A 13,475-nucleotide genomic window follows, 5' to 3' on the forward strand; every position below is an offset into this window, starting at 1 on the left:
ATAAGTTCCTAAGGTTGAGTAAAGGCGACACAAACTGCTGAAATCTTTCTCAGGGCAACAAGTCAGTTAAAAACTGAATATATTTATGTTTTGGACTGACAGAAGAAAACCGATTTTTTTTGGCTATTTTCTGACATTTTATATCCAAAACGAACAACTTAGGCCTTCTGCCCACTGCCTGCGTGGGGTGAGCGTGTCGGCTGCGTGGCGTGTCCGTTTTTATTTGGGCTCCCATGGTAACAGGTTAGAGCGTGCACGCTGCCTGCGTGACACGCACGTAACAGAAAACGCGTGCTAGAAATAGAACAGACACCTATTTTTCACGCCACATGCCAGCGTGTTGGAAGCGTTTCCAGACAACATAGAATAGGAAAAGATGTTTATATATCATTTAGACACAAATACATTTAATAAATGACATGTTGATGTTGGAAAGTCTCGAGGTTTTGATATAAAATCGATTTTCTAATATTAGACCTGTCAATACAGAAGGAAATATTCTGGAGCCTATTTCACCGTCAATCCTGCCGACGTTGTCGCTGCTGTAATCAGATCAGAATATATTTATGTTTATGTTTATGAGAAACATCCATGTGTCCAGACAAGGCTAGCAGCAGCAGCGCCGCGTCAAACACCTTTCTGGTGTGCAAAGACGTAGAAAACGCCACGCAGCCGCTACGCAACAGAAACGCCACGCTCACACCACGCAGCCAGTGTGCAGGAGGCCTAATGGAGGAAACAGACGGCAGATTCATCGACGACGGTGAAAGTAATAACCGTTAGTTGCAGCTCTACTTTTTGGTGTTCAAGTGCATAACATTTGTTCTCACATTTATGGCTTTATTTAAAGTAACAAAGGCGTGTGAATGCGGCAGCGGTCGGGTCTCCTATAGTCTCTTGGTGTGCTTGGCGTTGTAGTGGCTCCGCATGTCTTTCCGCAGACGGAACTTCTCGCCGCAGACGCCACAGATGTACAGGTGCACGTCCATGTGTTTCTCCAGCTGCTCGCCGCCAGGGAAGATCTGGAAACACACCTGGCAGATGGTTTCCCCGGCTGCCAGGTGGGAGATCATGTGGCGCACGTGGTCGTGTTTGAGGAAGGTTCCCTGGTCGCAGACGGGGCACACGTAGCGCGCCATGCCGCGGTGCATGTCGGTGTGTAGCCTCAGCTGCCGCTCGCGCAAGAACTGCTTCCCGCACGTCTGGCAGCTGAACTGCTTCTCCTTGGTGTGCACCGTGTAGTGCTCGCGCAGGTGGCAGCGCTGGTAGAAGCCTTTGCCGCAGATGCTGCAAAAGTGTTTGCGTCGATGGTCCGGCTCCCCGCCCGTGGCCGCAGTGCCGTCGTCCAGCAGCGGAGGGCGGAAGAGTTCCTCGTGGCAGGATAAGGTGTGCTCCAGTGCCAGGCTCTCGCTCTGGAAGAGAGCGCCGCAGTGAGGGCACGCCAGGTCCGCCTCCTCCGCGCCATCAGCGCCCGATGGATCCTCTGGCAGAGAGGCCTCGTCCTCGCCGGGAGAGTCCGACTCGCCTCCTGTTGTTTGGAACAAACATTTTTTATCAGATTTAGGCATTAATCACCAATTAACAGGTGAGACAAGGAACAGGTGAGACGGGGAACAGGGTAACAGGTGAGACGGAAAACGGGGAACAGGTGAGACGGGGAACAGGTGAGACAAGGAACAGGTGAGACAGGGAACAGGTGAGACAGGGAACCGGTGAGACAGGGAACCGGTGAGACGGGGAACAGATGAGATGGTGAACAGGTGAGACGGGACAGGTTAGACATGGAACAGGTGAGACGGGGAACAGGTGAGACAAGGAACAGGTGAGACGGGGAACAGGTGAGACAGGGAACAGGTGAGACAGGGAACCGGTGAGACAGGGAACCGGTGAGACGGGGAACAGATGAGATGGTGAACAGGTGAGACGGGACAGGTTAGACATGGAACAGGTGAGACGGGGAACAGGTTAGACGGGGAACAGGTTAGACAGGAGACAGGTGAAACGGGAACAGGTAAGACAGGGAACAGGTAAGACAGGGAACAGGTGAGACAGGGGACAGGTGAGACGGGGAACAAACATCTTTATCAGATTCAGACATTAATCAGTTAACTCTGGACAAACTGGAGACAAAAACGTAGCATTTGAACAATTATTTTGCTCGTTACGTTTTGCAGATAATTCTTTATTTGTCTCGTGCTCCGAATGAAAATAATGTTGAAACGGGAAAAGTCTGATCGACTAACTTCAAGGCAGCGTTGTAGTCAGAACAGTTTGACACATAATTTGCCACCCTCTATTGCATGAATTATTTTTTTTAACATTGTAAAAATGTCTTGATGTGTTTTTATGACTCCAGGTTGCTTAAATAATGCAAATATATAAAAAAATGAATTTGTTGCCATATGTCAACAACGCGAATTCGTGGAAAGTGCCAAAAAAATCCATTCTCTTTAAAAACATGCTTTTATTGGGAAAAACTACCAAACAAATTCAACTTGTATTTATTAAAATGTATAGCCCAATGTGTTTACAGGGAAATTAGTTTAGTTTTAATTGTAGTTTAAGATGATTATTAATAATAAGACCGTTATATACGCCTGAAAGAAGACACACGGATACAATTTACTTAATTTAAAAACAGTTTATTTCCAGTTTGATATTATAAAATTCATATTCATCTCATTTGGTCATCAGTAAAATCATTTTATGGTCAATGTCAACAAATCCACATTACACAATGCATTCTAACTAGGGTTGGGTACCGAGACCCGGTGCTAATACGGCACCGGTGCCTTAACGGCCGGTATCTACCCGACCGAATAGCAACGCGGATTTCGGTCTCTTATTTCGGTGTCACTGATATGCCTGCGCTTCTCTCTGATGCTCTATTTTCAAAAAAAGTGCTATAACAATTTTACTGGCATTGCTCCCATTATCCTCCGTGACACACACACTTCCACTTCACTGACACGCTCAGCCCACAGCTTCACTCACTCCAGCAGATAGTATGAAATAATAACAGGACACGTCATTTCACTGGGTGTAACTACGCTAACTAACCGTGTATTGTGAACCGTGTGTAGTGATTAAAACAGACAACAGCTGTGTCTCAAAGACCGGCAGCAGCAGCCGGGACGGTGAGAATCCACCGTGAGAGGTGATGATAGTTCAGTCTCTTCCTCATGGATTCACTTGGTTGGAACAAGAGAAGAAAGCCTCACTGATGTGAAGAACAGGACAGATATATATATATATATATATATATATATATATATATATATATATATATATATATATATATATAAATGTTCTCTGCCTGCCGTATGCCAACGCTCCGGTAAGTCCATCACCCCATCTCTGCCGGGCATGCCCCAGCTGCCACATCTGTTGACAAACTCCAACGCACACGCGACGGTGAATTGGCGATTTATCCCTTTAAATGTGAATAAATGACAGTTACACTCACCGCCAGCAAATGCTCTTTCCGTTGTGATTGGTGGTATCTTGACAACTCGCTTGGCAACTCTAGTTATAAGTAATTGTTATTACATTATTAATAAATCATTTAATTTTGACCATATGGACTTAGCAATAAACAAGTCGTTCTCTAATGTCGCCGAATGTTTAGTACCCTTCTTTATTTTTTATTTTTTTTACTTTCTTATAAAGGATAATTCCGGCGTATAACGAACCTAGGGGTTTATAACAGATGTGTACCTACTCGATCGCTCTCTGGGTACAGACAGTTTATTAAAGCAGCCATATTCTGCTCATTTTCAGGTTCATAATTGTATTTTAAGGTTGTACCAGAATAGGTTTACATGGTTTAATTTTCTAAAAACACCATATTGTTGTTGTACTGCAGTGCTCTCTCTCACTGCTGCAAATCCTCTTTTCAGCTAGTCTCTGTTTTAGCTAAAGAGTGAGACCTCTTTTCTTCTTCTTCTTCTTCTGTACTATCTTTGATTGCACTGCACATGCCCAGTAGCTCAGATGTAGATCATGTCAGCTAGCTAGCTCCACAGACAGTAAAAGAAAGGCTGTTTCTACAACTACAGTCAGTTACAAGGCAGGATTAGCTGGGAGACTTCTAAATGAGGCCGCACATGGAAGTAGTTCTTTTGTAGATTATGGTGAACTTGTGTGTGTTGTAGCAGTGCTTTGCTATTGAGAACGAGGTAGCATGCTAGCGTTAGCATGCTAATGCTAATGCTACGAGCTAATGGTTGCGGTTAGCCTGCTCGTCTCAGCTAGTGACGTAGAAAGCCGTGCAGATTTTGACCAGCTCACCCAGAGACTGAAGGCAGGACACATTCAGAAACCATATATCACTCTAAACACCATGGAGGGATTTTTATCAAAGTTTGTATGAAGCACCAGAGACACAAAATAACTCCCCAAATCCCAGAAAAAGAGATTTTTTCATAATATGGGCACCTTAAAAGGCAGCCGCCATCTTGGGAGCTACTGTCTTTATAATCTATCTTTTTAATAAACTGTCTGAACACTTACAAAGTTCTCAATGCTTCTGTTAACATGTAGGGACCCTCACTATGCTACCGTTGAAGTCTGGTGATATTTTGAGTCTTTTTAGTGGTAGAAATAGTGATTTGTGTTTACTTTCCCCGTGCCTCGAGTACTAGCGTTGTAAGCTAATCAGCGGTCTGCGCTAGCTTGTTTCAAGCTACAAACACATTAGCTTAGCATGAAAACATGTCCCAGAGAACGACAGAGTGGGTACACATCTGTTATTAACCCCTTTTAGCACCGGTATCGGAAAAACCAATCGATACCCAACCCTAATTCTACCCCTGATGAAAGGCCACGAAGCAGTTGCGCTCATGGGTAATGCAGAGGAGCATTTGCTTCTCACTATGCCTTTACATCCTGGCATTTTGCACCTCCCTTTTTCAATTGCATGCAAAGGCCAGTGGTCTGTGCTGTCCCTTCTGACAGGATCTGGGTGCACAGAGCTGGTGCACCCTCGCTTTTTGTCCAAGACCACAGGTTGAGCAGGTCTCCCCTTTCTTCTCCATGCACAGGCAGGAGGCCACCTGGATTCTGAAGTCCAACAGTGGAAGTTCGTCACTCGCTGACTGGTTTGCATGTTCTAAGGATGAAAACCAACAAATTCAAGCTGACTGAAGGGACAAAATAAGCAGAACACACTGACTACACTTACAATTATTGAACTACATGGACCCTGAAAAAATATTTCTGATGCATAATCTTCCTGTAGGTAAGAGGATAGCATCATAGAGACACAGCATTTCCTGTTTTTCACCTTTATGAGGCAAAAAAAAAAAAACTGGCTGGTAAAAAGTCACTGTGGCTGGTGGCCAAAAAAGTTAACCTTATGCCCTGGGGGACATCCTCAGCGGTGTCCCTAGCTCACACTCCTACCTAGCTCACACTCCTAGCTAGCTCACACTCCTAGCTAGCTCACACTCCTAGCTAGCTCACACTCCTAGCTAGCTCACACTCCTAGCTAGCTCACACTCCTACCTAGCTCACACTCCTACCTAGCTCACACTCCTAGCTAGCTCACACTCCTACCTAGCTCACACTCCTAGCTAGCTCACACTCCTAGCTAGGTCACACTCCTAGCTAGGTCACACTCCTAGCTAGGTCACACTCCTACCTAGCTCACACTCCTACCTAGCTCACACTCCTACCTAGCTCACACTCCTACCTAGCTCACACTCCTAGCTAGCTCACACTCCTAGCTAGCTCACACTCCTACCTACTACCTAGCTCACACTCCTAGCTAGCTCACACTCCTAGCTAGCTCACACTCCTAGCTAGCTCACACTCCTAGCTCACACTCCTAGCTAGCTCACACTCCTAGCTCACACGCAAAAACAAAAACACATTTCCTGGCTTTTCTCGGCCGAGAAGGCACCACATTATACTACATAAGTGACCCAATTTAAAGATATATTCAGCTTTCCAGCGGTGAAATATCCCTTTAATAACTCAGATAATACATTAATTACAAAATGGCTGGAATAACAATATAAATGCATGTAATATTTGTTCCTTTTGAAATATTCTAAATAATTGCAAACATAATGTCAGAGTAGCCTAAAGTAATGTAACTCAATTAGGCTGAATGGACCCATTTCATTTCAATATTCACATAATGTTGCCATATGGCAACTAATTAATTTTAGCCTTTTATAGTAAAAACATTGCATTTAAACTGGTTTAAATGATGAAAATTGAAAGTTTACTTACCCCAGATAACAGTTGATTTTTTTATTCAAAGAAATTCTTCTAAAATTTAAAAAAAAAACAACTATATTTTGGCTGAGCTTCAGTGTGGCACATTGTGCAGAAAAGGGGCAGGCAGACAGGATTTCCTGGTTATGTGATGTCATCAAATGATATGAAATTTCAAAATAAAAGACCCATTTACACAATTAAACAGAAAAACAACGGATTTTATATTGTTGCCATATGGCAACATCGTGCAATAGAGGATTAACAAATATAGCGCCCCTCTGAGATTTGGATATTGCACTAGTCCATATTACGATTTCAATAAAATTGCAATTAATTGTGCAGCCATAGTCCGAGTCCAAGTACAAGCCATCAGTCCGCGAGTCCGAGTCCAGAGAATAGAGCCTAGACCAGGGGTCACCAACACGCTGCCCGCGGCCACCAGGTAGCCCCCCAGGACCACATGAGGAGCCCTCAGGCCTGTTCTAAAAATGAAAATTGAATATTGACAATATCTGTTTCCCACCTTATTGTCATTGTTGATAATTATTGTGAGAAATCAATAACGTGATCAGTGACTTCACATAGATGAGTATCATTAATAATCATATTAATGTGTGTGTATATATATATATATCAAACTGGTAGCCCTTCGTATGACTCAGTACCATGAAGTAGCTCTCAGTTACTAAAAGGTTGGTGACCCCTGATCTAGAGTCCAGAGTATGCATAGTATCCTGGATCCATGTAATAACTGGCCTTTAAAATAAAAGTCTGCCTGCCTCTATGGGAATTTAACATAGGGGTGGACTGACTTATGCCCCCTGTATTTTAAGGAAGAACATTTATTTATTTACGATACATTATTCATTCACAAAGAAAATTGGTGTCCTTAAAGATTGGATTAGACACACACACACACACACACACACACACACACACACACACACACACACACACACAGACACACACACACACACACACGTCGGATAAAGTGCAAAAAAAAGTTCATTTTCACCTTGGTGGTCGACGGAGGACAACACGAAGGTTAGGAGTTGGGTTTTGAGTCACTTTTTTCAAGGTTTTTGTCGTTTGTCGTTGGCCAATCAGGAACTGAGTTGCTGCTTTTGACCTTTTTGACATTTTTATCAACAACAAAATATGGTTTTTTTTAGGTTTTTCACTTTTTTTAACCCTTGTGTTGTACTTAGTGGTGGGGGCCATATGGAGAAAATCAAATATCACAATATTCTTGACCAAATACCTCGATGTTGATATTGTGATGATATTGTAGTGTTGCCTATCGGAGCTTTGACAAAATGTTATTTACACAATGAGATGTTTGATAAATAAATCACCAGAAATGATTTAATGACTTAGACCAGGGGTTCCCAACCTTTCCTCCTCGGAGCCCCCCCACTTATGTCTAAGAAATGCTGAGCCCCCCCCCCCCGAAACCGAAGTGGAGGTAACTCTCGAGATAGAGCCTTACTTTCTTTTTTGATAGAGGAGTTATCAGCACTTTTACGTTTCTCCGCCATGTTTCATTCATAAAATAGTGATGCTGTGACGGGATGATAGCAGCTAGCAGCTAGCATATAGCAGCTAGCAGCTAGCATATAGCAGCTAGCAGCTAGCAGATAGCAGATAGCATATAGCAGCTAGCAGCTAGCAGATAGCAGATAGCAGATAACAGCTAGCAGATAGCAGCTAGCAGCTGACCTGATGACAGCAGGGTCCCAGGTTAAGAGGTCCCAGGTTAAGAGGTCCCAGGTTAAGAGGTCCCAGGTTAAGAGGTCCCAGGTTAAGAGGTCCCAGGTTAAGAGGTCCCAGGTTAAGAGGTCCCGGAGGTTTGGCCTACTAAGTAGCCTGACTACAAGTTTAAGCGAGAACAAAAATATATAGTTTTTGTACAGACTTTTGTATACATTATATATTCTAGTGTATTATCATAATTTGTTTAACATGTGCAAATATTTTGTATTTTTTTTTACCTCAACCTCAAATCAGATAAAGACTTGCACCCCCCCTGTGATCTTTGCCGCCCCCCTGAGGGGTCCCCGGACCCCAGGTTGGGAACCACTGCCTTGGTGGGTAAAGACAGTCTGGTAAGTTCAGAAAATGACATCACTTTACTGTGATGCAGCCTTTAAGACCAGGAGAAGACTTATGTCATATTACGATATCCAAAATCTAAGATGAATCTAGTCTCATATCACGATATCGATATAACATCACATACTGTCCAGCTCTAGTTGTACTCAGGTCAAATATGACCCATTATCAAAAAGTTTTTTATATCAGAATATCAGAAATTTGGGTTTCTTAACAACCAAATTGCCCAAAAATAACATGGATGTACATTGTATACAGTGGTGTTCATAAGTTTATGACCCCATGCTAAAGTTGACTAAATCGTAGGGCTGGGGCGGTATGCATTTCTTTCTACCGCGGTTGAAAAGCAAGAAATTCCCGTAGTAGTGCAGTATACTGCAACCCGCTTACGAGAGTAGCGTAACTTAGAGCGAGAATGTCAGGGCGCCTTAAGGGAGTGACGTCAGCGCCCGTGTGGTCGCGCACAGAGAGCGAGCGGTAACGGAGAGTAGAGGAAAACGAGAGAGGAAAAAGAGATAGCAAAGAGAGCCGAGAGGGCGACTCGGTCACTCGGCGGTCCGCTAACTTGATGCTCTCTCTACCGGTATCAGCTGCTCTGTTTCAGGCTACCAAACGTGCACGCAGGCTGGAATTCAACGTGGCTTTTATCAGGATAGAGCTATAAACAGAAGGAAGCTCTGCTAGCTGCTAGGCTAACGTGGGATGGTAACCACTGCAGCTGTGACGTTACCGTGTCTACCTGAGAAATGGCTTTACCTTTCCTACCCTACCACACGGTATGAGCTCCCCAACTCACCAAAGGTCGGACTGGCTCCATCTTTTGATGAGAAGTTCTGTTTAGAAAACCTTGAATCCACGTCAGACACAATCCATGTCGTCAGACACAACGTGCACGCCAATATCATTTTTGCGGTGATGGCGGTGACGAGCTCAGACCGGCGGTAGGCGTCACGTGACCGCGGTGTTGCGGTAACCGTCCCAGCCCTACTAAATACTGGAATAAAAAACCATCTTTAGGAAACTGATCTTAAAGCCTTAATTAAAAAAATGAGGAAGAATCCGACCTTTAAGGACACCGATTGTCTTTGTGAATGAATGATGTCTCGTATAAAGTTTTTTGTGTGTAACTTCTCCAGAAAGCCAGCGCAGCATCAGTGGTGCCTGTCGGTACACGATCCGTTCTGCACATGCGCAAGATAATACTGTTTTACCGAGAATACGACCTGCACGATCTGTTCCACGCTAGCCTATGGCTAGCCTCCACCGGGAAGCTAACGTTAGTTTAGCTAACAGCTAATTCGGCTAACCGCTAGCTGACAGCTAGATTCAGTGTAAAATAACGTTAACTCAAACGTAATGGGAAAAGCAGCTACAGCTAAATTAAGACTTCACAGTAATAACAATAAAGACAAGTATTGAGTGATTGGATTTTAAATGAGCACAAGTAAAGTAGAACTGACGTAACAGCTGTTATATATGTTAGGTGTTGTTATATATGTTAACATTTATTTTCACGTTTTATTTTGAGGGTCTTTTGCAGTTATTACATGCTGTCTCAGCTAGCAGTTAGCCGAATTAGCTGTTAGCTAAACTAACGTTAGCTTGGCTGTCGACCGGAAGCGTGGAACAGATCGTGCAGTGTCGTAAATCCTCGTACAACCGCGCATGCGCGAACATTTTGCGCATGTGCAGAACGGATCGTGTACCGACAGTGCCAACTCTTTTCCAGTGAAAGTCGCCACAACCCCCCCCCCCCTCTACCTCCTGCTCGCTCTCCCGCTGTCTCTCAGCGGGAAATACCGACGACTTCGTCAGATTTGTCGCTAGTCCCTTTTTTTGAAAAGAAGTTGCTAAATGTAGAGACAAAGTCGCTGAGTGACGGTACAGATCCGTGTATCCGACCCGACTGAAGCGTGATGTCGTGACGTCATACGTCCATGGTTGATGCTCCACGCCCCTGACCGGCAGCTGATTGGACGAACGCCCAACGTGGGTTTGGCTTCTCAAGAATTTCAACAGAGTGTCATGGCGGCTCGTTGAGAATACGGTCTCGTCTTTTACGAAAACCGAAACGTGTTTCTGAGAGAAATAGACCGTACAGCTGAATCTGTCTTCATTTCAGATCAACAAACGTCAGTTTAGAAGGCTTTCGTCTACTTCTACTGGACAGTCGTGTCGCGTTCAACAGATTAATTTGCATAAAGATGGGCATCGGCCAACTCTTGGATGCGCAGTATTTTTTCAAATGCAGCGCCGCCTTCCCAGGATGCTTTGCGTGCACGTTGCAGTCGCTTGACGTCACCCGTAGGAACAGAGTGGAGCGCGGCGCGACAGAAGCGTCCCGCGGCCCGGTGGATCTGCACCGTTAGCAACGCTGGCTTCATTACTCACAGACGTTCACTTCATGGGATGTTTCTCAGGTTTCTGGGTCACATTTTAAGCTTTTTGTCGCTGCACTCTTTAATTTTCAATAATATTTTCAGTCCTTCCAGAGAAAGGAGAGTTATTCTGTGATAGTTTTGGGCTAAAATCCTCGATTATGCGGCACGCTTTCTTAACAAATGTGATGGAATATGCGGGAATTTGCAAAAACTGCGGTTTCATCGTGGCTTCATCGCGGGGTTTGCAGCTTTTCGATGATGTTCACGTCGCGTGATTACGTCACTTCATAACGTTCCCATGGCAACAGGGGAAACGGCTGCTCCTGTGTGAAGTCAACGCAACATTTTTCATCTTTCTGTTAAGATATATGGGACTTTTTTTGCATGAAAATGCGGGGATTATGAAATCATGCAAGCCCCGCATATTTTGCGCGGAAATCAGCAATTTCTGCGGCGAAAGTACGGCGTATTTGAAAAAATGCTTTGGCTGATTATGCGTTGAATTATGAGATCACATGATCAGGTTTTTCTGGAGGGACTGTTAGAGTCTCGAGTCCCGAGTCCATCACTGCTTCTGGGTAACCATAACGACCCAGGTCCCGCTGGATCATCATCTTATCATTAATGATGTCATTGTGGGAGAATGTGCTGTTGGCCAATCAGGAACTGAGTTGCTGCTTTTGACGTTTTTATCAACAACAAAATATTGTTTTTTGAGGTCACACACACACAGAGACACACACACACACACACACACAGAGACACACACACACACACACACACACACACACACACACACACAGAGACACACACACACACACAGAGACACACACACACACACACACACACACACACACACAGAGACACACACACACACACACACACACACACACACACACACACAGAGACACACACACACACACACAGAGACACACACACACACACACACAGACAGAGAGACACACACACACACACACACAGAGACACACACACACACACACACACACACAGACAGAGAGACACACACACACACACACACAGAGACACACACACACACACACAGACAGACAGACAGAGAGACACACACACACATACACACACAGAGACACACACAGACACAGACAGAGAGACACACACACACACACACAGACACACACACACACACAGACAGACAGAGAGACACACACACACACACAGAGACACACACACACACACACACACACACACACACACAGAGACACACACACACACACACACACACACACAGACAGAGAGACACACACACACACACAGAGACACACACACACACACACACACACACACACACACACACACACACACACACACACACACACACACACAGACACAGACAGACACACACACACAGAGACACACACACACAGAGACACACACACACACAGACAGAGAGACACACACACACACACACACACACACACACAGACACACACACACACAGAGACACACACACACAGAGACACACACACACACAGACAGAGAGACACACACACACACACACACACACACACAGACACACACACACAGACAGAGAGACACACACACACACACACACACACACACACACACACACACAGAGACACACACACACAGAGACACACACACACACAGACAGAGAGACACACACACACACACACACACACACACAGACACACACACACAGACAGAGAGACACACACACACACACACAAAACAAAGTCAACCCAACATTTTTCTACTTCCTGCTAAGATATGTGTGACTTTTTCGGCACATTTATGCAGCGAAAGTGCGGCGTGTTTGAAAAAATGCGACCGTCTCACGTGTTTCTGGACTTTTGTATTTTATAAACGTGACGTGATGACAGAGAGTTGGCGTTGGCGTTCCCTACCTTGCGTTTCTCCGCAGCGTTCGGCGTGCTCCTGCAGCTGGCGCCCTTTGATCAGCACGCGGCCGCAACGCCCGCACGCACAGATGTTCCCCATGTGGTCGGACAGGTAGTGCGCCGACTTCTCCTCCTCCGTTAGCGGAGCGCCGCACAGTTCACACGGAGCGCAGCCGTCGCTGGCGTCCAGCTTCTCCTCTTTGACTTTACGCAACTTTGCGGGGATTCCCGAGTCCTCGCCGCTTGACACGTGGCCTTCAAAGGGCTCGCCGTGAGCACCACCGCCACCGGCACCGGCACCGGCACCGGCACCAGCACGTGTTGTGGCGTCCAGCCCGGACACGCCAGGCTCCGGCTCACGTGTTGAGGCGTCCAGCCCGCTGAAGCGAGCACGGGCGCACTCTCTGGCGCTGTGCTCGCCCACGCGGACCATCTCGATCTCGGGGAACATGTTTTCTTCCGGCTCCGTCTTGACGCACACACTCCCGGAAGGCTCGCCGTCTCGCTCGCCATCTCGCTCCGACTCGTCCTCGCCCTTGCAGACGAGCCGATGCTGATCCTCCACGCTCTCGGACGCCGAGCTCTCGGCTTTGCTGGAGTCGTTGTCGGCGTCCGCGCCGCCTCGCGGCCGCTGGAATGCCTTCCGATTGGTGCACGTCAGGATGTGCTCGATCAACAGTTTCTCGCAGCTAAAGACGAAGCCGCAGTCGTCGCAGGTGTACGTGCGCCCGAAGCGAGGGCGTTCTTTCAGAGACGAACTCCTGCCGCCCGGCCGCTTCCTCAAGTCGCACGGCAGCTCCACGACACCATCCGGCGCCAACGGCAATGCCACGGGAGCCGCTAACAGAGGCGTAACGGC

The 13,475-nt window shown here is 46.0% G+C and overlaps 1 protein-coding gene across 2 annotated transcripts in view; it reads right to left on the reverse strand.

Moving 5' to 3' along the window:
* Positions 1-634: 634 nt before the first annotated feature.
* zbtb1 (zinc finger and BTB domain containing 1) overlaps positions 635-13,475 on the reverse strand; it is a 15,840-nt gene continuing 2,999 nt past the window's right edge. For both annotated transcript variants that reach the window (XM_031315541.2, XM_031315533.2), the window contains exons 2-3: positions 12,623-13,475; positions 635-1,528 (exon numbers count right to left, since the gene is read on the reverse strand). The exon at positions 12,623-13,475 is cut by the window's right edge and continues 589 nt beyond it. In XM_031315541.2, the coding sequence (XP_031171401.1) occupies positions 888-1,528; positions 12,623-13,475 (1,494 nt within the window). In that variant the 3' untranslated portion in view covers positions 635-887. The remainder of the gene's footprint in view (positions 1,529-12,622) is intronic.

This window comes from Sander lucioperca, chromosome 19, assembly GCF_008315115.2.
Source record: "Sander lucioperca isolate FBNREF2018 chromosome 19, SLUC_FBN_1.2, whole genome shotgun sequence".
Classification (NCBI taxonomy): domain Eukaryota; kingdom Metazoa; phylum Chordata; class Actinopteri; order Perciformes; family Percidae; genus Sander; species Sander lucioperca.